The 26,610-nt window shown below is 44.8% G+C and overlaps 1 protein-coding gene across 1 annotated transcript in view; it reads right to left on the minus strand.

Annotated features, from left to right (window-relative positions):
- Positions 1-26,610, minus strand: part of FAM47E (family with sequence similarity 47 member E) — a 133,471-nt gene that overhangs the window by 13,820 nt on the left and 93,041 nt on the right. The window contains exons 4-5 of the mRNA XM_033960519.1: positions 25,263-25,416; positions 15,903-16,103 (exon numbers count right to left, since the gene is read on the minus strand). Coding sequence (XP_033816410.1) covers positions 15,903-16,103; positions 25,263-25,416 — 355 coding nt within the window. The remainder of the gene's footprint in view (positions 1-15,902; positions 16,104-25,262; positions 25,417-26,610) is intronic.

The following is a 26,610-nucleotide window of genomic DNA, read 5'->3' on the forward strand; positions in this document are numbered from 1 at the left end:
TATTGAAAAGTCCTTTTATGAATTTGGAAACAAGAGAATGAGCAGTCAAAGGTTTACTGTTAACTGGTCCATAAAAAGCATTGATAGCATTAAGATGAACTCTAACCGAAGTGGTTTTAAGACCTGAGTTGGATAAATGTAGAAAATAATCCAATACTGAAGATATAGAGGAAAATGAAGCATCATGATAATGAAGAGTACACCACGTAGAAAAGTGTATCTACTTATTTTGGTAGCACTGCTGTGTACAAGGTTTTCTGGATGCATCCAAAATGACCCGGACAGGATCAGAAAGATCAGTGTCAGCTGAGGTCATCCTGAGAGGTACCAAGCTGTCAGGTGCAAGGACTGTAGATTGGGATGTAAGAGAGATCCTTGACTCTGTGTAAGAAAAGATGGAAAGATCTGCAGTGGTATTGGTTCCTTGACACTGAGCTGAAGTAGAAGGGAGAACCACAGTTGTCTGGGCCATCGAGGGGCTATCAGGATCATGGTGACTGATTCTCATTTGAGCTTGACTAGCATTTTGAAAATGAGAGGAATTGGTGGAAACACATAAAGGAATTTGTGCATCCAATCCAGGAGAAAAGCATCTGCCTCTAGATGTTGCAGAGAGTATTGTCTGGAACAGAATTGAGGCAGCTTGTGATTGGGGGGGGGGGACGCAAACAGGTCTATCTGAGGAGTCCCCCAAAGAGAGAATATCTGACACAAGACCATGGAATTGAGCGTCCACTCGTGTGGTCGGAGAAATCTGCTGAGTTTGTCGGTGAGAGAATTCTTCTCTCCTTGAATATAGACCACTTTGATGAATATGTTGTGAGCAATAGCCCATTCCAAATCTTCTCGGCCTCTTGATAAAGACTGAAAGAACCTGTTCCTCCTTGTTTGTTTATGTAATACATTGCCACCTGATTGTCTGTGCATATTAATAGAACTTGATTGGATATAATGTGCTGAAAAGTTATGAAAGCATTGCTAATGGCCCTGAGTTCCAAGAGATTGATGTGGCTTTGCTGCTTTTGGGCGTACCACTGACATTGTGCGAAGACCATCCAGATGAACTCCCCAAGCATATTTGGAAGAGGCTGTGGTCAGAACTTTCTGATGTGGAGGGATTTAAAACAACAGCCCTTTGGAAAGATTTGAGGAATTCATCCACCATTGCAGAGATTGACAAAGTGAAGATGTGTATGTGTAATCTCTTGTGAGAGTGGATCAAGAGCTTGAGACTATTGGGATGATAGTGACCACTGAGGTGTCCTGAAATGGAGTCTCGCAAAGGGGGTAACATGGACTGTGGATGCCATGTGACCCAATAGTATCATCATCCTCCTGGCTGAGATGGACAGAAGGTGAGAAGCATGGTTACAAAGTTGAATCAAATTGTCTTGTCTTTGCTGAGGTAGGAATGCCCTGAGTTGAATGGAATCGAGCAGGGCCCCTATGACTTGTAGAGTTTGAGAGGGTTGAAGTTGAGATTTTGGAAAGTTGACTTCAAACCCCAACTGCTGAAGAAACAGGATGAGAAGCAACTTTTATAAGCCAATCATTGAGATAAGGAAAAACTTGGAGTCCTTGAGCCCTTGAAGCTACTGCCATTACTACCAGGCACTTGGTGAATACTCTGGGCAGAATGCCAGGCTGAAAGGCAGAACTTTGAACTGAAAGTGTTGATGGGCTACTTGAAATCTCAGAAATTTCCTGTGGGCAGGATTAATTGGTATGTGGGTATAAGCTTCTTTTAGATCCAGAGAGCATAGCCAATCGTTTTGATCTAAGAGGGAATATAGAGTTGCCAAGGCAACATGCAAAACTTTTCTTTTACCAAGCATTTGTTCAATTCCCTGAGGTCTAAAATTTCTCAGGATGACACTTTTACCCAAAATGACATTTGCCCCCAGGGCTTTAGGAGCCTATTGTCTTTCAGAAACAATAAAAAAGGTGGTGGACTAGCTTTATTATTTAAATCATTTTTTTAATGTTCAACTGCTTGAAAAGGCTAGTAGCCCAGAGTTAGAGTATTTGCTAGCATTTGTTAAAGATGAACTTTCTTCCCACCCTCTGGGTATTCTCCTTTTCTATCAACCCCCAATTCCTTGGGATAGATCTTCTTCTTCTGTTTTGGATACGATCGCCAATGCTTCAACTAAATTTCATAGATTATTAGTGTTAGGTGACTTAAATTTACATCTTCAAGATACTAATAATAGGGATGGCACTGATTTCATCCTTTTTCTTCAGTCATTGGGTTTTTTTTATCTTCACCTTTTACTTCAACCCATGAAAAAGGTCATTCACTGGATATTGTTAGTTGTTTTTTTTTTTTTATCATACCATCCAACAGACTTTTATTGATCCTGTCCACTGGCAGCAAGTCCCTTGGACTGATCACTACCTTGGTGAGTTTTCACTTCCTATTTTTATATCCCCTATTCCGACACAATGTTTACAGAAAAAAAACTGTTACTTTTAGAAAGAAAATCTGCCTAGAATCCTTCTGGTCTCAAGTCTTAGGGCTCCTTTTACTAAGATGCGCTAGCATTTTTAGCGCACACAGGAAATTAACACATGCTACACAATGTGCTACACTTCTAGAACCAACGCCAGCTCAATGCTGGCGTTAAAGTCTAGCACACGCTATTCCTTTATTTTGGAATGTGTACTGATTCTCCTTTGCAAGAGGTATCCAACAATTTAAACTCTCCCTTCCTTCTAAAAAAGGGATTAAAGGAGTCAAGATCTTCAGTCAATCTTTGGTCTTTAAACTTTCTCAACTCTGGAATGATCTCCCCTTTTTTTTAAGGAATTCTAGTTCATTTCTATTTTTCCTTAATCTTTAAAAACTATTTGCAAAACATTTTGAAAATTAATTCTTTTGAAATTTTGCTATTATCTTCTATTTATCATTTGTAAATCATTCCCTGTTTATTAATTGCTGTAAACTGAGTTGAGCCTTCTCAGAATGATGACTCGGTATACAAAGTTAAGCTTTAGTTTAGTTTAGTTTTAATTTAGATCTCCCGTCTTCTTTGGGATGAGAAAATACCAGGAATAGAAGCCCTGATTCTTTTAAGCAGGAGGTACTCTATCTATAGCATTCAGAGTGAGTAGAGATTCTATCTCCTGAAGAAGAAGGGACGTCTGCTGAGGGTTCAAAAAAGACTCTCTTAGATGATGATTTGGAGAGGTAGTGATAAAATGAAGAGAGTAACCCTTTTGAATGACTTTGAGAACTCACAGGTCAGTTGTTATCAGCGTCCAACGTGGATGATATAGTTGGCGCCAACCTCTGATTGGCTGAGGAAGAGGCTGAGAGAGAGACAGCAGCTATGTTCTCCATGAGCACGTCAAAAAGTCTGAGCAGGTTTTTGAGGAGCTGCTGGTTGAGATTTTTGAGGACACTTGCTTTTGCTTCTTCTGTTGAGGTGGACAGGAGACAGAAAGTTTGACAGAAAATTGTCTCTGATATGAAGAGGGAGTTTTAGATGACTGTGAAACCGAGGGAGACTTAGACTTTGTTCTGACTAAAGAATTCCAATTCTTTTCATGTTGAGTTAACTTTTGTGTGGCCACTTCAATGGAATCATCAAAAAGTTCTTCTCCCAAACAGAGAATACTAGGTAATCTGTCTTAGAGGTTGATGTCCATATCCGAGACTCTCAACCCCGCTAGATATCTCATAGCCACTGACATAGTAGATGCTCTAGATCAGTGGTTCCCAACCCTGTCCTGGAGGACCACCAGCCAGTCAGGTTTTCAGAATAGCTCTAATGAATATGCATGAAAGAGATTTGTTTGTAATGAAGATGATAGGAATGCAGATCTGCCCCATGCATATTCATTAGGGCTATCCTGAAAACCCGACTGGCTAGTGGTTCTCCAGGGCAGGGTTGAGGACAACTGCTCTAGATTACAACTGAAAGGCATCATAAGCAGATCTCGCCAAATACTTTCTGGTTTGGGAAAGAGTTCGAAAGATGTTGTGAAATTCCTGAAGATGTTGAGCAGGAATATATTTGTCAAAGGAAAGTAATTTTCGTACTAGATGTTTAAGATAACAAGCAGGTAGAAACTGTAATTAAGGACTCTGTCAACATAGAATTTTGGTAATGGTGACATCCAAATTTGCCCATAGTCTAGCCTTCTTGCCCTAGAGGCGCTGAGGCATAGACCTTTGAAACAAAATACTTTTTAAAGGTTGATTCCACAAGTAATGACTGATGTTGAAGTTGTGGTTTATCAAACACTGGAGAAGAAATTATTCTATAAATAGAATCAAGCTTTCTTGAAGCTACTGTTACAGTCAAGGATGTTTCCCAATTCTTATAAAGAGTCTCTTTGAGAACATAAGAATAGCCTTACTGGGTCAGACCAATGGTCCATCAAACCCAGCAGCCCGTTCTCACGGTGGCCAATCCAGTGAATACCATGCAGTGGTAATTTGAGGAGCTCTTTGAGAGGCTCATCATAGTCCAAGGCTTCCAAGTATTCAGCACTGAAGCCCGAGTCAGATTCCAGTTTGACAGGCAGGTCTTTGCCTAGCTGTCTAATATATTTAGTAAAAGACAGTCTTTCTGTAGGAGATTTCTTCTCTTTGAGGAGTTTCCGGAGGAGATGGTTCCGAAGGGGTATCATAAGCCTCAGTTGCAGAACCAGAGAGGTCATCTTCCAATTCAGACTGTAAATCATAATCGTAGAGAAGTTTTGGAGAAGCTGTGCATCAAGGGGATCGATGATTTTGACGACTTTGGTACTGATCTGAGGAAGATGATGATGAGGATTGGTGAGAAGCTCTTTTGCGTTTTGAAGCACATGATGAAGATCGATGCTTCCCTGACTTTGAAAGTCAAGTAGAAGAACAACGTTGATGCCTTGAAGTAGTGGATTGATGCACCGACGGAGAACTGGACCTTCAATGAGATGATTAATGTCGTGGAGTAGAACATCAAGTTGAGGATCGATGATGACTCGATGAAGAGCCATGTCAATGTTCTGAAGGATAGCTGACTGTGGTACCGTAGGGCCTCGTGGCAGTATGCTCAGACTGAGCCAGTACCAAGGGAGTCAATGTAAGCACTGGTGCATGGAGTTTGAACATATTACCAAGCTCCCTCTGGAAGAACTCAACGAGCTTCTCCCGAAATGAAAGCACCAGTACCGTGGCTTATCTGCTGGTACCATTGGTGGAACAGCTTGTCTCAGAGAGGGTGACCTCGATGAGGATGAACACCTCAAAGGAGAGACAAGCCGCAATAGTGGTGAACATGGGCATCATTGCTTGGTCTACATCAAGTGACTTGATGCTGTTATGACCTGCAACGTTGTTTGGGAAGCTGGTAGCTTCTTAGCTGGCTTCCCTGATGGTGCAAGATCTCCCGATTCTGATGCAGGAGTCTTCGATGTTGATGGTTGCGAGCTCTTTTCAATGTCCATGGCCACACCAAACAATTTCTCCTGCTGAAGCCGACAGGCTTTGATAGAGTGCTTCTGTAGGGTGGAACACTAGGCACAAGTCTCCATCCCGGTGTTCAGGCCTAGACATGTAGACACCAACTATGAGAGTCAGTGAGGGAAATAGGCCTTTGACACCTACAGCATTTTTTAAAGTCCATCAACAGTTTCAACTGAAGTTTATGACTGCAGCCGTAAGAGCCCGCTGTAAGAGCCTACTGCAGTCATAAACGTCAGTCAACACTTCTTTTCTACTTAAGCTAAGTAATATTTCATGTTGTTCACTTTGAAGATTAAGTTGTGAGATACTGCATACACAAAAAATCTTTCACTGACTTAAGAAGAAGGTGCGATGACAGAATTGTGAAACTGCATTAGGGGCTTGTCCCCGTTTGCAAGTTTCTTACCACCCTTGTGGTTCTGAGCACCTATTGGTATTTCAAGTGACTTGTACTATTTTTGGTGTTCCTTTTGGTTTTTCTAACTCTCCTAAACTGTGGACACAGAGTTATATTCCCATTCTCACAATACCACTGAAAGTGAATTTTTGCATATTTCTCTCATTGAAATTAGTTTAAAAGAAGTAAATGGTGCTTTCACTTCTATATTAATATAACTTTCACATAAAGGAGAACAGAAAAGACTTGTCAAGAATTAAACTAAAACTTTTGCAATCTATGAAACTATACATTGTTGAATATGCACAAACAACATTGTAAGGTGTGTTTCCCAAACTGTTCAAGTCCAAGGAACAAGTAAAACAAAATACAGACAAGGTAAGGATTCATATGACCAAAAGAAGAGCCATGTCAATGTTCTGAAGGATAGCTGACAGCGGTACCATGGGGCCTCATGGCAGTATACATTTGACATTTAATGGCTTCATCTTTTTAGGCAGCTACCCCTCTAAGGGAATAAATTAACAAAACTTTTCAACTGCACGCAAGATTATGTCAGGCTCAGAATGGTGCAGACCTGGTTGACTGCAAACATTATCAGGTCATGCTCATAGGCGGTACCTAAAAGAGGCAATCAGGCAAAACACATGAATCTTCTGATAGGCCTGTTGTGATAATATTATTGCAAACATATAAACTAACACTGCACAAGTCCATAAAGAGGCTAAAATGCAAATCAACAAGTCCACATTTGCAAAGAAAACAAATCAAACAAAAAATTTTAAAGTTCAGTCTCTTGAATTTCGTTCTGTCATTTCAGGCCGATAACAACGGGAGCAATAATAAATCATGCAATTAGTCTATTAGTGTTGGCGAATGAAGAAAAGTCCCAGTGCATTGAGTCAATCCATGTTAAGCTGCAGTACTCAGCCACGGACAGTCCTTCCAAAAACTCAGGCAGTTGATAAGTCTCTTTTTTTCTTTTCTTTATGTTATTATTCCTGATTCTTCCTCACCTCCCAATCAACACCCCCTGCCCGCTCAGTAGTTCTGTGAGGTTGAGTGTGTTGCAAGTAGAAGCCAAAGCACACTTACAGTCCACAGTAGGAAGCGCTATTTCTCCAGGATGAGAATGAGGCTTTGGAAAAAAAAACAGGAAAAAGAATAGATTGGTTGATGAGTACGAAGTACGGAGGACTGTGAAAGGTGGGTCAGCTACTAGAGCTTGGAGCTCACTGACTCGCATAGCAGAGGTGAGTGCTATGAGAAAAAACACTTTCCAAGTGAGATATTTCAGATGAGTCATATCTATTGGTTCGAAAGGAGGCTTCATCAAATGAGTAAGAACACGACTGAGATCCCAAACCACCGGAGGCGGATTGATATGTAGGTTGACATTGAAAAGTCCTTTCATAAATCTGGAAACCACAGGAAGAGCCGTGAGGGGCTTCCCTTCAATAGGCTGATGAAAAGCAGCAATGGCACTTAGAAGGTCTGTCCCCCTGAAGGCCTACACCCCACCCCTGAAAGCCTGCCTGTCCCCCCTGAAGGCATGCGTTCGGCGGGAAGGCAATCGCGCATGCATGGTGCAGCACTCGCGAACTCTTTGAAAGTTCTACAAGCAAGTCTGCTTGCAAGACTGTCCACTATGGGGCTCCTTGGATGACATCACCCAGATAGATAGATTAAAAACTGACAAATCGCCGGGACCAGATGGAATCCACCCGAGAATACTGAAGGAGCTCAGAGATGAAATAGCGGAGTTACTATAGAAGATTTGCAACCTATCCTTGAAAACAGGGGTAATCCCGGAGGACTGGAGGATAGCGAATGTTACACCTATCTTTAAAAAGGGATCTAGAGGCGACCTGGGGAACTACAGACCAGTGAGCTTAACCTCAGTTCCGTGGAAGATGGCCAAATCATTAATCAAGGACAGCATCAATGAGCATATAGAAAGAAATAATCTGATGAGAACCAGCCAGCATGGTTTCTGTAAAGGAAGATCTTGCCAAACGAATCTACTGCGCTTCTTCGAGGGGATAAACGAACAATTGGACAAAGGTGACCCCACAGATATCATATATCTGGACTTCCAAAAAGCCTTTGACAGGTACCCCATGAGCGCCTGCTAAGAAAACTGTAGAACCATGGAGTGGAAGGAGACGTGCACAGATGGATCTGTAATTGGCTGGCGGACAGGAAGCAAAGGGTAGGAGTAAAGGGACACTACTCTGAATTAGAGAGTTGCGCGGGGACAGAAATCCCACCCGTCCCCACCCGTCCCCGCCAAAGTCCCACCCGTCCCCACCCGTCCCCGTGAGGATTCCCACCCGTCCCCGTGAGGAATCCCTCCGTCCCCACCCGTCCCCGCGAGGAACCCCCTCCGTCCCCACCCGTCCCCGTGAGGAATCCCCTCCGTCCCCGCCCGTCCATATAAACTTCAGAAATAGTTATTTCATTTAATTATGCTACTGAATTAAAGGCTCTGGTAGAAACCCATTTACAAATAAGCAAAAAGACTTTATTAATTTGAAAATATTAATTGGGAAGAATACATACTTTGCAAATGGGTTTCTACCAGAGCCTCTAATGTTTATAAATTTTTATCAACACAACTAATATACTACTTTATCCTGAAGCAAAATAAAAAAAAAGAAATATAATTCTTTTCCTACCTTTGTTGCCTGGTTTCTGCTTTCCTCATGTTCTCATTCAATTCCTTCCATCCACTGTCTCTCTTCCTTCTGCATCTTCCATTTGCTCTGTTACTGTGCCTCTCCCTTTCTTCCCCCTTCCAAATTGGTCTGGCACCCATCTTCTTCTCTCCGCTCCCCCCATAGTCTGGCATCTGTCTTCTTCCCTGCCAGCGTCTTCTCCCTACTCTCTCTTCCCCATTTCCTTTCAGCGTCCTTCTCCCCCCATCTTCCCCATGTCTTGTCAGCGTCCTTCTCCCCCCTCTGTCTTCCACATGTGCTTTCAGTGTCCTTCTCCCCCCTCTGCTTCCCCATGTCCTTTCAGCGTCCTTCTCCCTCTCTGTCTTCCCCATGGCCTTTCAGCGTCCTTCTCCACCCCCCGTCTTCCCCATGTCCTTTCAGCGTCCTTCTCCACCCCTTTGTCTTCCCCATGTGCTTTCAGCATCCTTCTCCCCCCTCTGTCTTCCACAAGCTTTCAGAGTCCTTCCCCCCCGCCCTTCCCATGGCCTTTCAGCGTCCTTCTCCACCCCTTTGTCTTCCCCATGTCCTTTCAGCGTCCTTCTCCACCCCTTTGTCTTCCCCATGTGCTTTCAGCATCCTTCTCCCCCCTCTGTCTTCCACAAGTGCTTTCAGAGTCCTTCCCCCCCTTCCTTCCCATGGCCTTTCAGCATCCTTCTCCATCCCTTTGTATTCCCCATGTGCTTTCAGCGTCCTTCTCCCTCCTCTGTCTTCAAGTGCTTTCAGAGTCCTTCCCCCCCCGCCGTTCCCATGGCCTTTCAGCGTCCTTCTCCACCCCTTTGTCTTCCCCATGTCCTTTCAGCGTCCTTCTCCACCCCTTTGTCTTCCCCATGTGCTTTCAGCATCCTTCTCCCCCCTCTGTCTTCCACAAGTGCTTTCAGAGTCCTTCCCCCCCCCGCCCTTCCCATGGCCTTTCAGCGTCCTTCTCCACCCCTTTGTATTCCCCATGTGCTTTCAGCGTCCTTCTCCCTCCTCTGTCTTCAAGTGCTTTCAGAGTCTTTCCCCCCCTCCTCCCGTCTTCCCCATGGCCTTTCAGCGTCCTTCTCCCCACTTCTTCTCTACCGCCCCAGGTGCAGCACAGCCGGCCAGGTCCCCTTACTTTTGTGGCACTTCCCCGATCGACTGACAACAGCCCCGGTCCGACAAACCTCCCTGCCCTTAACTGCGAATCTAAATTACCTTATTACAGCTGCTGTAAGAAGATAATTTAGATTCGCGGCTACAGGGCAGGGAGGATTGTTGGACCGGGGCTGTTGTCGGTCGGTCGGGGAAGTGCCACAAAAGGGGACCTGGCCGGCTGTGCTGCAACCGGGGCGGGGTGTGGCGGGGCGGACCGCCCCCTCCCTTGGTAGCCACTCGAACCGCGAGGCTACTCTCCTCCTTACCTGCACTGCCTGCAGCACAGAGCCAAACGGAAGTCTTCCCGACGTCAGCGCTGACGTCGGAGGGAGGGAGGGCTTTGTTTAAGCCCTCCCTCCCCTCCGACGTCAGCGCTGACGTCGGGAAGACTTCCGTTCGGCTCTGTGCTGCAAGCAGAGAAGGTAGGGAGAAGAGCCGCGTGACTGAGTACATCCAGCCCCGCAGGAACCCCGCGACCCTCGGAGGCGTCCCCACGGGATCCCCGCGACCCTAGGGGCGTCCCCACGGGATCCCCGTGACCCAAAGGGGGAACCCGCGGGATGCCCGCGGGTCCCGCGGGATTCCCGTCGTCCCCGTTCCCGTGCAGCTCTCTACTCTGAATGGAAAGCAGTTATGAGTGGTGTCCCGCAGGAGTCAGTGCTGGGACCACTGCTGTTCAATATATTCATTAATGACCTGGAAGTAGGGACGAAGTGCGAAGTTATAAAATTTGCGGATGACACAAAACTCTCCAGCAAGGTTAGAACTGTTGAGGAATGTAAAGAACTACAAAGGGACCTGAACAAACTGAGTGAATGGGCAAATAAATGGCAAATGTGCTTCAATGTAGAGAAATGCAAAGTCTTGCACATAGGGAAAGGAAACCCGATGTACAACTACAAGATGGGGGGGAATGGTATTGGGGAAAAGCAACCTAGAAAGGGACTTGGGGGTTTTGGTGAACCAAACAATGAAACCGGGGGCACAATGCGCAGCAGCCTCAAAGGCGGCAAACAGAATGTTGGGCATTATCAAAAAAGGAATCACTACCAGAACCAAAGAAGTTATCCTGCCACTATATCAGGCAATGGTGCGCCAGCATCTGGAATACTGCATTCAATACTGGTCATCGTACCTTAAGAAGGATATGGCAACAGTCGAAAGAGTCCAGAGAAGAGCAACAAAAATGATAAGGGGCATGGAAAACCTTCCATATGCTGATAGGCTGGAGAAACTGGGGCTCTTTTCCCTGGAAAAACGGAGACTTAGAGGGGACATGATAGAAACTTACAAGAGCATAAAGGGTATAGAGAAGGTAGAGAGGGACAGATTCTTCAGACTGGTGGGGGAAACAAGAACAAGAGGGCACTCAAGAAAATTGAAGAGAGACAGATTCAGAACGAATGTTAGGAAGTTCTTCTTCACACAGAGGGTGGTGGATACCTGGAATGCGCTTCCAGAGGAGGTGGTAGAGCAGAGTACGATTTTGGGTTTCAAAAAGAGGTTGGACAAGTTCCTGAAGGAAAAGGGGATTGAAGGGTATAATTAGAGGGATACTACACAGGACAAAATGTCTTAAATAAAGGATCACTTACAGATCACTGACCTGGGGGGCTGCCGCAGGTACGGACTGCAGGGCACGATGGACCTGTGGTCTGACTCAGCAGAGGCGATGCTTATGCTTATGTTCTTATGCTGCCTGCTTGTCCTGGGATAACAGGTGTTATCCAGAGACAGCAGGCAGATATTCTCACATGTGAGTGATGTCATCACAGAGCCCTGATGCGGACAGCTGCAAAAGCAATCTTGCTTTAAGAACTGTAGAAAGTTCGCGACTGACCGCATTCTCGTCCGACACAGGGTGTGCATCTCCTCAGTATTAGATAGCTAGCTAAAAAGCCAACCAGGTGAGGTGGGTGGGTTGTGAGAATATCTGCCTACTGTCCCTGGATAACACCTGTTACGGTAAGTAACTGTGCTTTATCCCAGGACAAGCAGGCAGCATATTCTCACATGTGTGTGACCGCCAAGCTAACCAGAATTGGATGGTGGGAGTGTTGGCTGTTTAGAAAAATCAAATTTGAAATACTGAGAGGCCGAAGGGCCTATCCCGTCCGGACAAAATTTCCAGACAGTAATGAGAGGTGAAAGATATGAACCGAGGAGAAAAATAGCAGCTGCACCTATTCTGTCAATTAGAATAGAGTGAGAAACAATACTGAAGCTGCCAAACTCAAACTTTTGAAAGCCTGTGACTCGACTCTCTAGTTGCAGCCCAGTCTGAGTATAACAGAACAAGATGCATGCAGCCAATTTGTTGGATATAAATCTCCTGGAAACAGGATGCCCCAACTTGTTAAGGTCAAAAAAGACAAAAAAGTTGTGGAGATGATCTGTATGATATAGTCTGCTGCAAAGAAGTAGCTGCTCATTTGCAGTCTAGAGTATGAAGAATTCTGTAAGGTTTAAGCCTAAGGTCGCTTCTCAGGTAGGAGTTCCCCCATGTGGAGTGTGGGAGGAGGAAGCCCCTTCCCTCTTCAAAGCCTTTCATGTAGAATCAAAGTGCCCCCCTCTTTTTTTTTTTTTTTTTGCTTTTATAGAGTTCTACGGTTGTTTTTAAGAATATGGAAAGACTTGTTTGGTTTGAAGAAAAGCTGCACTTTGCCTCTTTTTATTGACTGGGGTTTTGGGTTCAGGTGCCAGGAACCATCTTTATATTTTTATTGCAAATGGAGAGAGACTCTGGTCTGCCTGATTTCTTCTGTATCTTGCCTTCATCTCTACCAATAAAGAAATCAAGCTTTAAAAAAAAAAAAAAAAAAAAAATAGAGTATGAAGAATCAATTATCCTAGATGAGAATAAAACTTGGAAAGATTACTGATAGCACAATTGATTGACTGGGATAAATTTCAGTGATAATCCCTGATAAGAAGTGTGGATTCAGTAACAACCATAGATAGAGTGCAAAGCACAATATTGTCGTGGAGGAACGCTGTAAACAGTGTATCCACTACTAATGGCTCAAGACCATTCACTCTTTTGGCAGAAGTGCAAGGGAGGTGAGAAAGAGAACTTTCCTAGTAGGAAAACTGTAGACATTAATTCAGATGTAAACTTTGCAATTGGATAGGAACCACATTAAGATTCCATACTATTGAGAGGTGAGTTGATATGGAAATGTCCTTTCATAAATCTAGGAATGAGAGGATGAGCAGTAATAGATTTACCATCCACTGGCCGATGAAAGGCAGTAAGAGTACTAAGACGGATTCTAATAGAAGTGCTGGTTGGAGACCATAATCCGATAAATGGAGGAGAGACATCAAAATCAGAGAAAACACAGAGATGACTTGAGATCCTAATGAGGAATTAGACACCAAGCAGAAAAAAAGGTGTCCATTATTGGGGTTTAAAAAGGGACTGGATGACTTCCTGAGAGAGAAGGGGATAGCAGGGTACAGATAGAGGGTTACTTACAGGACATTAAGTAAATAGGGTATAAACATCTTAGGTAAGGAGCACTTACAGGTCATGGACCTGGGGGGCCGCCGCGGGAGCGGACTGCTGGGCGCGATGGACCCCTGGTCTGACCCGGCAGGGGCAATGCTTATGTTCTTATTAGTGCTGCCCGATTCAGGAAAAAAAATTTTGATTCGATTCAGCCTATTGAATCAATTTTTCGATTCGATTCGATTTTCCTGCCCAATTGGGTATTTTCATAAAACATCCTGGTGGGTTTATTTTATAGCCTCTTCACCCCCTTTGCCTTCTTCTAACCATACTGGTGCTGTGGTGTAAACAAAATAAGCCTTTTCCTCTCTCTGCTAAATCCTAGCTCACGTTTGTGGTCTAACAAAAGCTCTGGCAGGATACACTTTTCAAATCTGACATATTGTAATCACAAAACAGAAAATAAAATTATTTTTTCTACCTTTTGTTGTCTGGTCAATATTCAAATCTTGTTGGTCCCAGGCTCTGGTTATCTTCTGATAACTTGCTTGCCAGGGTCTCCTTCTTTTCTTCTTTGTCCTTGCTAACCATCAATCTTCTATCTCTGTCCTTCCCTTCCATTTCCCTTCCCTCCCCTGGAGGTCTGGCATCTTTCCTTTTTTTTTGTCTCCATCCACAGATCCAACTTTTTCTCAACTACCCTTTCATCCAGCATCTCTCCCTCCTTCCCCACCACCCCAAGGTCCACCATCTCTCCCTTTCTGTACCCAACTACCCTCCTATCCAGTATCTCTATCCCCCCCTCCACATCATCCCTTGTTTCCAACTTCTCTCCCTTTCTGTTCCTTCCCTCCTAAATCCCATTTCCACCATCTCTCTCCCACTCCTCTGTTTTTAGACCTATTATTTCTTCCCCCCAAAGTCCAGCATATGCACGTCTCTTTGAACCCCCTTCCCTCCCTCCCTCTGTGTACTTCTACACCAGGGCCCCCTCCCCTGAAGGTCTGTCCACCCCCAAAGGTCTGTCCTCCCTGAAGGCCTGCACCGCTCCGAAGGCCTACACCCCACCCCTGAAGGCCTGCACTCCACCCATGAAGGTCTGTCTCCCCTGAAGGTCTGTCCCCCCGAAGGCCTACACCCCACCCCTGAAGGCCTGCCTGTCCCCCCTGAAGGCCTGCACCCCATCCCTGAAGGCCTGTCCCCCCCCCCAAGGACTGCACCTCCCCCTGAAGGTCTGTCCCCCCCAAAGGCCTGTACCTCTCCCCGAAGGACTGTTCCCCCCTCCCGGAAGGCCTGTGTGTTCCCCTCTGGCCTCCTGCACCTCCCTTTACCCGATTGCAGCAGAGAGCAGCCTGCAGAAAGGATCGCGTGTAGTTTAGCGATCCTTGCAGGTTGCCATAGGCCTCTGGAGCTGGTTGCCATAGGCCTTCTGCCGCGGTTCCGCCCCTTCTCTGACATCAGAGGCAGGATTGTGGCAGAGGGACAACAGCTCCGGAGGCCTATGGGAACCTGCAAAGATTGCTAAAGTACCTGCAATCCTTTCTGCAGGCTGCTCTCTGCTGCAATCAGGTAAAGGGAGGGGCAGAAGGCCAGGGGGGAAGCCAGACACTGCAGCACTTCCCGACTGACCCTACCCCCTCGCCCTCTAAATCAGAAGCAGCAGCGCCGGCCAGCAAGAGGCAGCGCTGCCGATCCTGCTTTAGAGGGTGAGGGTCAGACAGTGAATCAGGAGGCCGATTTTTTTGGGTTTTGAATCGATTCACCCGAAATGAATCGGTGAATCGATTTGAATCGTGAATTGGGCAGCACTAGTGCCCATTGTTGCTGGAAGCACTGCAGAATGGCTAATGTTTTGGAAGTTGGAAATATCAATGCAATATGCTGAGGAACAGCTGAATTCAGCCCAAGAAATACCAAACTATCAGGAGCTAAAGCTGAAGATAGGAATGTAGACTGAATCTTGACTCTGAGTAAGAATAGATGGAAAGATTGGCAGAGGTATTAGCATCAACTAAGTTGAAAAAGAAGGAAAATCAAGGTCATCTGAGCCACTGAGTTGCTGCCCGAATCATGGTGACAATCTCCCGCTTGAGCTGGAGAAGCGTGTGAAAAGAAGAGGAAGACTGGATACATTTGAACCTTGTTCATCCAGTTAAGAACAACGTTCAGTTCTTAGCAAGATACGGCCTCCAGAACTGAACATAATATTCTAAGTAGGGTCTCATTAATATCTTGTAAAAGAGCATTAACACCTCCCCTTTGGTAATTTCGCTCTCTATGCAGCCCAGCAGTGACTACTGCCCTGCCACATTGTTTCATGGTCTTGAGTTCCTCAAACACTATCACCACAAGATCCCTCTCCCTCTCTGTGCATATCAGCTTCTCGCTCCCTAGTGAATACAGCTCCTTTGGATATTTACACCCAAAATGTATCTCTCTGTACTGCTTCGCATTAAATTTTAACTGCCAAACATTAGACTATTCTTCTAATGGTCAATGATCTCTTCTCATGTTTCCTATTCCCCCCACATGTCCACTATATTTGCTAGGAATCAAACCTGTACAGAAGAATGACACGACTCCTTGTATCAAATAAGCCAATCAATGCTTGAGCAGAGAAAGCCTCTGGTGGAGTGGGATATTGGGAGAGTGAATCTCTGTAAACTGGGCTACTATCCAAAGTCCTAGGTCCAGCCTATTTTTATTTATTTCCCCATCTGCAACTTTCTCTCTTTCACATACACATAAACACACATTTGCACTCACCTTAGAAAGCCATAGATCTGTTTTGGAAGAAAGTGTCATGGGTAACTGTGGAAGGGGAGTTCCCACAATCTTCCTCAGCTGTGCTGGCACATTGTTTAGCTCAACCACATGGATAGGAACACTGAGAGCAGGCTTGGTCTCATATCCACAGGCAAACAGACTCATGAGAGTTTCTTCATCAATGTTGTAATTCTCCCCTCCCTGAAAGGATAAAAATGCAGACATCAAAAATGACCATCTTTTGGAAATATGTTCCAGCCATAGGACAAAAGTGTTGCTAAGGCAAGATTATTTGATGTGTTCCCCATTTGAATATACTGTAAATACATTTTAAAACTTCCACATGTGGCTTCATGTGGTTAGAACTGAAATAGGAAAGCTGACAAAGTTTAAAATAGTGACAACACTCAAAAACCTCACAATGGAAACAAGTCCACAAATCGACAGATCAACAAAGGATAAAGGACTTGTAAGTACTGTACAATAATATCTACAATATATTGTAGAACTCTCAGATACCTGTGCTGTTAAATCATATTTGATTTTTCTTAACAGCTTGTACAGGTTAAAGATATCATTCACTGAGTTCTATGTTTTACTAAAATGCAAATGCTTTGTGCAAACAACTCAAAAATAAAGTGCTACTGTACTAATGAAACCAAAAACAGCACTTATCTTAACATGCTGTCAGTTGTGAAATGGTATAATATCCGTTATGCCCAACGGGACCCGTTTCGCCTTGTCTCCGGCTTCTTCCCCTTTTGAGTTGTTTGTACAAAGCATTTGCACTTTAGTAAAACGTAGAACTCAATGAATGATATCTTTAACCTGTACAAGCTGTTAAGAAAAATCAAATATGATTTAACAGCACAGGTATCTGAGAGTTCTACAATATATTGTAGATATTATTGTACTTACAAGTCCTTTATCCTTTGTTGATCTGTAGAGTTTAAAATAGGTAAAAAGTGCTGGCCCCAAATCTTCCTGCTTACCAAAAGGTGAGCAGCCCATCCAGTTTGGACTCAGGCCCATCCAAAATTCTGGCATCTTTATATAGTAGCTGTTGGAGATTCTCAAGTTATTCCTAAGGTCAGAACAAGTAATTTTTCTACCTGCTACAGTCAGCGGCACTTTCAGCCATTGCCATAGCACCAATCCCCATTCCATATGCATGTTTGATTTTTATGCTTGCGTGAAAATCGATTGTGCAGAAGGGGAGAGGCTGGCGCAGTGCCAATGGATGGAAAGTGCCACCGGGTGTAGCAAGTAGAGAAATCACTTGTTTTGGTCACCAGAGAACATCTTCAGTTGGTGGGGCTTTGGAATCCCTGCCAGCTCCAGTATTTGGATTTAGATTTAGAATTTATAGTCCATTCTTATCCAGGGTAGAGAATGGCTTGTACTGGGTCAAAAAGATTGAAATCTGTTGAAGTCAGGTCAAGAGGTACCAGATCTTGTCTGATGAACTTGCTGCACTTCTTTGAGAGGGTAAACAGGCAGATAGACAAGGGCGACCCGGTCGACATTGTATATCTGGATTTTCAAAAGGCGTTCGACAAGGTTCCACATGAATGACTACTTTGGAAAATTACGAGCCATGGAATCGAGGGAGAAATACTCACGTGGATTAAAAACTGGCTGGAGCATAGGAAACAGAGAGTGGGGGTAAATGGGCAATACTCGGACTGGAAGAGCATCACCAGTGGGGTGCTGCAGGGCTTGGTGCTTGGACCCGTGCTCTTCAACATCTTTATAAACGATCTGGACATTGGTATGACGAGTGAAGTGATTAAATTTGCGGATGATACGAAGTTATTCAGAGTAGTGAAGACACAGGGGAGATTGTGAAGATCTGCAACGTGACATAATCAAGCTTGAGAAATGGGCATCGACATGGCAAATGAGGTTCAATGTGGATAAGTGTAAAGTGATGCATGTCGATAACAAAAATCTCATACACGAATACAGGATGTCTGGGATGGTACTTGGAGAGACCTACCAGGAAAGAGACTTGGGAGTTCTAATCGACAAGTTGATGAAGCCGTCTGCACAATGTGCTGCAGCGGGAAAAAGGGGAACGGAATTCTAAGAATTATTAAGAAGGGAATCACAAACAGATTAGAGAGGGTTATCATGCCGCTGTACTGGGCCATGGTGCGCCCTCACCTGGAGTACAGCATCCAGCACTAATTGCCATACACGAAGAAGGACACGGTACTACTCGAAAGGGTTCAGAGAAGAGTGACTAAAATGGTTAAGGGGCTGGGGGAGTTGCCATACAGTGAGAGATTGGAGAAACTGGGTCTCTTCTCCCTTGAAAAGCGGAGACTGCGAGGGGACTTGATCGAAACGTTCAAAATACTGAAAGGAATAGACTTAGTAGATAAAGACAGACTGTTCACCCTCTCCAAGGTAGGGAGAACGAGAGGGCAGTCTCTAAAGTTGAAAGGGGATAGATTCTGTACAAACGTAAGGAAGTTCTTCTTCACCCAGAGAGTGGTGGAAAACTGGAATGCTCTTCTGGAGTCTGTTATAGGAGAAAACACCCTCCAGACAAAGTTGGACAAGTTCCTGCTAAACTGGAACATACAGAGGTGAGGCTGGACTCATTTAGAGCACTGGTCTTTGACCTGAGGGCTGTTGCATGAGCGGACTGCTGGGCAGGATGGACCATTGGTCTGACCCAGCAGTGGCAATTCTTATGTTCCTATGTAGGTGCAGAGATTGCATGTAACAGAGATCCTTGATTCTGAGTGAGTAGAGATGGAAAAATCTGCAATGGAATTGGACCCTGACATTCAGTTGAAGTAGAAGGGAAAATCAAGGCTGTCTGGGCCACCGAGGAACTATTAGGATCATGGTGGTTGACTCTTGTTTGAGTTTGACTAATGTCTTCAGAACTAGAAGGATTGGTGGAAAGGCATACAGGAACTTGTGTGACCAATCCAGAAGAAAAGCATCTGCTTCCAGACTGTCTGGAGCAAAATTGAGGCAATTTGTGGTTGTGGGGAGAAACAAACAGGTCCATCTGAGGAGTCCTCCATAGTGAAAAGATGTGGAATAAGACTTTGGAGTAGAGAGTCCACTCATATGGCCAAAGAAATCTGCTGAGCTTGTCGGCTAGAGCATTTGATTTCCCTTATACACATATAGCTTTGAGAAATATGTTTTGAGGAATTGCCCAATTCCAAATGTGCTAGGCTTCTTGACACAGAGGAAGAAAGCCTGTTCCTCCCTGCTTGTTGATATAGTACATGGCTACTTGATTGTCTGTGTGAACAAGAAGGACTTGATTGGAGAGACGATCTTGAAACATTTTCAGATAATTGCGAATTGCCTGCAACTCTAACAGGTTGAAGTGGAATTTCTTCTCTCGAGCAGAACACACACCCTGAGTCCTGAGACTGTCTAGGTGAACTCCCCAAGAATACATGGACGTGTCCATTGTGCGTATTTTGGGATGTGGAGGAATGTGAAACAGAAAGCCTCTGGCAGTGGCGTACCTAGGGGGGGGCGGGCCGCCCCGGGTACCAGCCCTAAGGGGGTGTTCCCGGCCTTGCCGTTCAGTCCCCCGCCACCCCCGAAGGACCGCTCGCCCCACTGACCTTCCTGCACCACCTGTGAAGCAGCCCGCAGCAGGATCGCGAAGTCAGCGTCAGCATCCCTGCGCTGCTTCCTGCGCCGCGATCCCGCCCCTCCTCTGACGTCAGAGGAGGGGCGGGACCGTGGCGCAGGAAGCAGCGCAGGGATCGCTGACGCTGACTTCGCGATCCTGCTGCGGCTGTTCATAGGTGGTGCGGGGAGGCCAGGGGGGCGAGCGGTCCTTCGGGGTGGGTCGGGGCATCAGGCCTTCAGGGTGGGGTGGGCGGGCAGGCAAGCAGGCTTTCAAGGGGGAGGGGGTGACAGGCAGGCAGGCAGGCCTTCAAGGGGGGACAGGCCTTCGGGGGGGGGTGCAGACCTTCAAGGGGTGCAGGCCTTCAAGGGGGGCAGGCAGGCCTTCAGGGGGGTGCAGGCCTTCGGGGGGGGTGTAGGCCTTTGGGGGGGTGCAGACCTTCAAGGGGGTGCAGGCCTTCAAGGGGGGAAAGGCAGGCAGGCCTTCAAGGGGGGGACAGGCCTACAAGGGGGGGGGACAGGCCTACAAGGGGGGGACAGGCCTACAAGGGGGGGGGACAGGCCTTCAAGGGGGGGTGCAGGCCTTCAAGGGGGGTGCAGGCCTTCAAGGGGGAGACAGGCCTTCAAGGGGGGGAAAGGCAGGCAGGCAGGCCTTAAAGGGGGGACAGGCCTACAAGGGGGGGACAGGCCTACAAGGGGGTGGGACAGGCCTTCAAGGGGGGGACAGGCCTTCGGGGGGGTGCAGACCTTCAAGGGAGTGCAGGCCTTCGGGGGGGGGTGCAGTCCTTCAAGGAGGTGCAGGCCTTCAAGGGGGGGAAAGGCAGGCAGGCAGGCCTTCAAGGGGGGGACAGGCCTACAAGGGGGGGAGAAGCTACAAGGGGGTGGTACAAGCCTTCAAGTGGGGGACAGGCCTTCGGGGGGGGTGCAGACCTTCAAGGGAGTGCAGGCCTTCGAGGGGGGTGGTGCAGGCCTTCAAGGGGGTGCAGGCCTTCAAGGGGGGACAGGTCTTCAAGGGGGGAAAGGCAGGCAGGCAGGCCTTCAAGGGGGGACAGGCCTACAAGGGGGGGGGGAGAAGCTACAAGGGGGTGGGACAGGCCTTCAAGTGGGGGACAGGCCTTCGGGGGGGTGCAGGCCTTCGGGGGGTGCAGACCTTCAAGGGGGGGACAGGCAGGCAGGCCTTCAAGGGGGGGACAGGCCTACAAGGGGAAGGGACAGGCCTTCAAGGGGGGTGCAGGCCTTCAAGGTGAGACAGGCAGACCTTTAAGGGGGGACAGGCCTTTGGGGGGGACCATGATTTAGAAGTACACGGAGGGAAGGGGGTGTTCAAAGAGACATGCATATGCCAAACTTTGGGGGGGGGAAGAAATAATGGGTCTGAAAATAGAGGAGAGGGAGAGAGATGATGGACCATGGGATTTAGGGAGGGAAGGAACAGAAAGGGAGAGAAATTGGACACAAGGGATGGTGTGGAGGAGGGATAGAGATACTGGATAGGAGGGTAATTAGGAAAAGAAACGGAGAGATGGTGGACTCTGGGATGGTGGGGAAGGAGGGAGAGATGCCGGATGAAAGGGTATTTAAGAAAAGGTGGATCTGTGGAGGGAGATGAAAAAAAGGAAAGATACCAGACTTCCTGGGAAGGGAAGGGAAATGGAAAGGGAGGACAGAGTTGGCAGATGGATGGTTAGCATGCAGAAAGAAGGAGACCCTGGCAAGCAAGTTATCAGAAGAAAACCAGAGCCTTGGACCAACAAGATTTGAAATATAACCAGACAACAAAAGGTAGAAAAATTAATTTTATTTTCTGTTTTGTGATTATAACATGTCAGATTTGAAATGTGTATCCTGCCAGAGCTGGTGTTGGACTGCAAACGTGAGCTAGGATTTAACAGAAAGAGGAAAAGTCCTTTTTGTTTCTTTATTTTATTTACACCACAGCGCCAGTGTGGTTAGGAGAAGCCAAAGGGGGTGAAAAAGCTATAAAACCCACCAGGAGTTTTGAAAAAAATCACCCAACTGGGCAGGAAAATCGAATTGAAAAACCAATTCAATAGGGCTGAATCGAATCAAAATTTTTTTTTCCTTTATCTGGCAGCATTAGTTTGCGCTACTGTCTTAGACTTTAGGACCTGGGATTGGGGAGAGATGGCATCCTCAGTACTTTATAATGCAAGTGAAACGAGGATTTGGTCAGACTTTTGAAGGGTCTGCAGAAAAAAAATATTGTATAGGCCGGGGTCATGAGACAGCAGGAAATGGGAACTTTTCTTCCTTCTATTTTTGTGAATGGAAAGGCTGAGGATGTCAGAGAGGTCAGTTAAAATATGTGCTTTATAAGAAAATATAATAATGTGTTTTATAAAGTTTATAGCATAGCTGGCCTACCCAGTGAGGTGTTCCTAGTGGTGATGGTGGCAGCGTGTCAATGTGTTGAGAGGAAGAGGTGGTCTGGGAAATTCTGCTGAGCAAACTCCGGGCCCATTTCCACCCCCCAGTTAGTCCACTCCACTCAACTGATTCACACACTGAGTGGGTCTTTGGGTGTTGTTTTGGGATCTCTTCCAGTGGTTTATCTCCTTCTGGTCCAAGGAAGGAAACTTTGTTATCCTTAGCATTGACCTACAGAATATGTTTGTAACAGCGCTGCTTGTGTGGCATTAGGCTATGTAGTGATCGAAAGAAAAAAACAGACCTTTGCACATTTTTGCACTATATGGTGGGTGTATGAGGAGATTCACATTTCCTGCACAGCTAAGTCCATGTGAAGTTACCTTGTGCTGTATTTGACATCTAGCAAGGTCTCTGTTTGAAAGGAAAGATCTAAACTTAAAAATGAAGTGGCCAGAAGTTATGGTAAAAGCAGATAGTGTAGCTGGTTTTAAGAAAGATTTGGACAAATTCCTGGAGGAAAAGTCCATAATCTGTTATTAAGACATGGGGGAAGTGTCTGCTTGCCCTGGATCGGTAGCATGGAATGTTGCTACTCTTTGGGTTTTGACCAGGTATTAGTGTCCTGGATTGGCTACCATGAGAATGGGCTACTGGGCATGATGGACCATTGGTCTGACCCAGTTAGGATATTCTTATGTTATGTTCTCATCTGTAGGGGCCTTTGTTTTCACTTCTTATTTTAATGTATTTTTTTTCTGGGAACTTATCAGTGTTTTTTATAATGGGAACAAAAATGGAAGAGAATTAATGTGTGTGGAATGGGGGGTAACTAATTTCTTCAGCTAAATAATTCAATCCACTTCAAACAGACATAGGAGAACTTGTGCACCATTCACACACCCTCCAACCAAAAACGTCCAAAGAAAAAAACTGTTCGACAACCTCCTAGCCATTCGAGCTGCAACACTCGACCCCCAACTCTACAACCAATTGATATCAACCACAGACTGCAAAACCTTCAAAAAGAAATAAAAACCCTTCTATTCAAAAAACACATAAAACCGAACTAACACAATCAGAACTGTCCCAAGCATCACCTGCAACTACTCCATATGTACTTCTAATGTCATGACAATTTAGACATAATTTATGTTATGTTATGTTTGGAATAATGGTTACATATATGAGGTTCAATAAAAGAAAATTTTCACTGCCTGTTTCTATTCTGACCATTTATTCCATTTCATGGTTATTGCAAAAAAAAAAAAAAAAAAATTTTTTACATGGGGGGGGGGGGGGGTGTCAAAAAATGATGGGCCCCGGGTGCCACATACCCTAGGTACGCCACTGGCCTCTGGAGAGATTTGTCAAATTCAAACACCACTGGACAGATTGACAAAGAGGTGAGGTGACTGATCTATTGGGATAAGGAATCCGTGGCCTGAGACTATTGAGAGGCTAGTGTCCACTGAACTGATCTAAGATGAAGACGAGTTAAGGGAGTTACATGAACTGTGGATAACAAGTAACCCATGAAATGCATCATTTGTCTTGCTGAGATGTTTTGCATAGTGGACACATGATTGCAAAGATGAAGCAAGGTATTTTGTCTTTGTTGGAGTGGTAAAGCCCGTAGAAGAGTGGTGTTGAGCATGGCTCCTATGAACTCCAACACTTGAGAGGGTTGAAGATGAGACTTTGGAAAGTTGACTTCGAACCCTAGAAGCTGGAGAAAAGCTATGGTCACTTGAGTTGCTGAATGCACTTCTTGAGCTTTTATCAACTAATCGTCCACATACAAAAATACTTGAAACCCTTGAGTACAGAGGGTTGCTGCTACCACCATCAGGCACTTTATGACTACTCTTGGAGATGAAGCAAAGCTGAATGGCAGAACTTTATACTGGAAATGCTGATGATCTACATGAAAATGAAGAAATTTTCTGTGTTCTGGGTGTTTGGATATGTGCATGTAAGCCTTTTGAGGTCTAGAGAGCAAAGCCAATCATTTAATTCTAGAAGTGGGTATAGGGTTCTCAGGGATAACATGTGAAACTTTTCTTTGACTAAATACTTGTTGAGGGTTTGGAGGTCGAGAATGGAACAAAGACCACCTGTCTTCTTTGGAATTAGGAAATACCTGGAGTAGAACCCCTGATTTTTCTGAGAAAGGGGTACTACTTTTATGGCATTTAGTTAAAGCAGAGTTTCAGTTTCCTAAAGAAGAAGGGATGTCTGTTTAGATGTGAAAGAAGACTCTGTTGGGGGGGGGGGGTGTTTGGAGGAATGGTGATGAAATGAAGAGAGTAACCCTCCAGAATGACTCTGAGGACCCAGGTGTCTGTGGTAATGAGAGTTCAGCATTGATGATATAAGAGAAGTCAGCTTCTGATGGGTTGAGGAGGTGGCTGAAACGGGGGTATTGTGGCTATGCTTCCTAGAAGCATGTCAAAAAGACTGAGCTTGTTTCTGAGGAGCAAAAAGTCTGAGGTTTATGAGGCTTTTACAATTTGTGTCTCTTCTGTGGTGGGGTTTTTAAAGAGGATGAGGATATTGGATAACGCCTCTTGTATGAATAAGAAGTAGGTCCCTGAGAAGTTTTAGATGGCTAGTCTTAGTCTTGGATCCTGTTAAAGTGGTACAGCTTTGTTCATGACGAGTTAAGTCTTTGGGTGGCATCCTCCACTTTGTCCCCAAAGAGCTCTTCACCAAGACAAGGAATGTTTGCTAAATGATCCTGCTTGTTTAATGCCCTTTCATGAATTCCTCCCTATGTGTCTTTATACAATTCTAGCACAAATCCTATAGAAATAGCATCTAGATAGTGGACACTGTCTGCTTGGGAGCAAGCCTATATTACCATGTTCAGTATGCATATATGCACATTTTTTTTAAATACACACATGAATAGTAACTCTGCCAGTGCTCTGACCAAACTCCTTCTCTGAGTGTGCCTACTCTAAAGGCATCACATATACTTTTTAGGTGTAACCTATCCTATAAAGAGTTCTTTTATGCACATAAATTAGCGTTTTATACATGAACAAAGTTACTTTTGAATTTATGATTTGCCTTTTTTTCTCTCTCCTTGTGGCTCTCGCTTTGATGATGGTGTGTGGGTTTGTAGGAATGGAGGATGGTTGGGGCAATGCTGTATTTTGTGCACATTATTGAGAACCTTGTTGCTCGTTTTTGTATTATCTGCTAGCACTTTATTGAAAAACTTTAATAAAAATATTTACACATACATGAACAAAGTTTCTCAACGTACAGATATGCCAGATGCAAAAGTTATGTAATATACTTGAAAGTCAGTTGATGCATAACAACATTAGCATTATTTTTTTCTTGACTTACCAAGGAAGCAACCCAATCACAAAATTCCTTTGTCACCTTTTTCACATTTTCATCTATAACAGGGGATGCAGTATGCCTTATATGCTTGTCATCTTTTGCTTTTGCTTTTTTCTTAGAAAGCCATGTATATGGGTTTTTGGGTTTTAACTCTTCACTATAAGAGAAACAAATTAAACAGAAGTTGTAGTATATACCAATTTTGCTTAATTTTCTCAAAGCAAACTGAGGCCCAACATTTTCAAAATGTAGTGATATTATTTAAGAAAAAGTAATGGATTCTGAGAGATGTAAATATTAAATAATCCTGGAATATGAAATAGGGAATTAAATTCAGGGAAATGACATTATCTTCCTAATCATCTATCTACCCCCCCCCCCAAAAAAATGTACTTTTAAAATCTTGTCCCCTTCTAATATTTGCATTTGACCCCATGGCTATAGGATAACCTGTATTATAGAAAAACATATGCATCATATCTATGTTATTTAAATGTTCAGATTTGTACTTATTAAATGCTTCATAAGTATTATGTCCCCTTTAAAGCAAGACTGTTTGTGAGGCGTCCGCATCGGGGCTCCGTTGGATCACGTCACCCATTAGTGAGAATACCTGTCTGCTTGTCTGGGATAATATGTATTATACTGTACATATCTCTCTTATTTGAATTTCAGTGCTGTTAATAAGTATATTTTTGAAACGTTCATGGTAGTCCTATTATTAAGTTTCAGTTTACTGATTTTAACTCTACCTCATTCATTCTGTTTATGTTTCTATTTGGTCTTGTTACTACTGTTTTGCTGTTAACAAAATTGTAAGTTTTATGTTGAATTATACCTGCTTTATACTACCTTAAGTAGGGTTACCAGATGTACGAATTTCCCCAGACATATCCTCCTTTTGAGGACATGTCCAAGGGTCCATCCGGTTTTTGAAAAGCTTCTATCAAATCGCCGTCTGACAGGAGGGCAGGCTGAGAGTGATGAATATAGGTGGTGCAGGGTAGATGTTTTTAGACTTTCACATTTCAAAACATAATTTTTACTGTTCTGACACCTTCATATCACCCTTCTTTATTTCCCTGTCTCCCACCCTCCCATCCCTTCTCTCTTCCTGAAAGACTGTCATTTGAATTCTTTGATATTTTACTCATATACTGATGTGGCCCTTCGGCTCAAATGAGCCTTGGTGTGGCAGCCTATTAAAAATGGACAGGCATGTGGTGGAATGGGCAAACATGAACTAAGCAAAATAACCACTACATTTTCTTACCATGGCTCAGGATTTTACTAATTAGGGATTGATTGATATGATAAGGACTTAATCCAAGAACAGAGGAGAAGGTTTTAT

Source organism: Geotrypetes seraphini, chromosome 1 (genome assembly GCF_902459505.1).
Source record: "Geotrypetes seraphini chromosome 1, aGeoSer1.1, whole genome shotgun sequence".
Classification (NCBI taxonomy): Eukaryota; Metazoa; Chordata; class Amphibia; order Gymnophiona; family Dermophiidae; genus Geotrypetes; species Geotrypetes seraphini.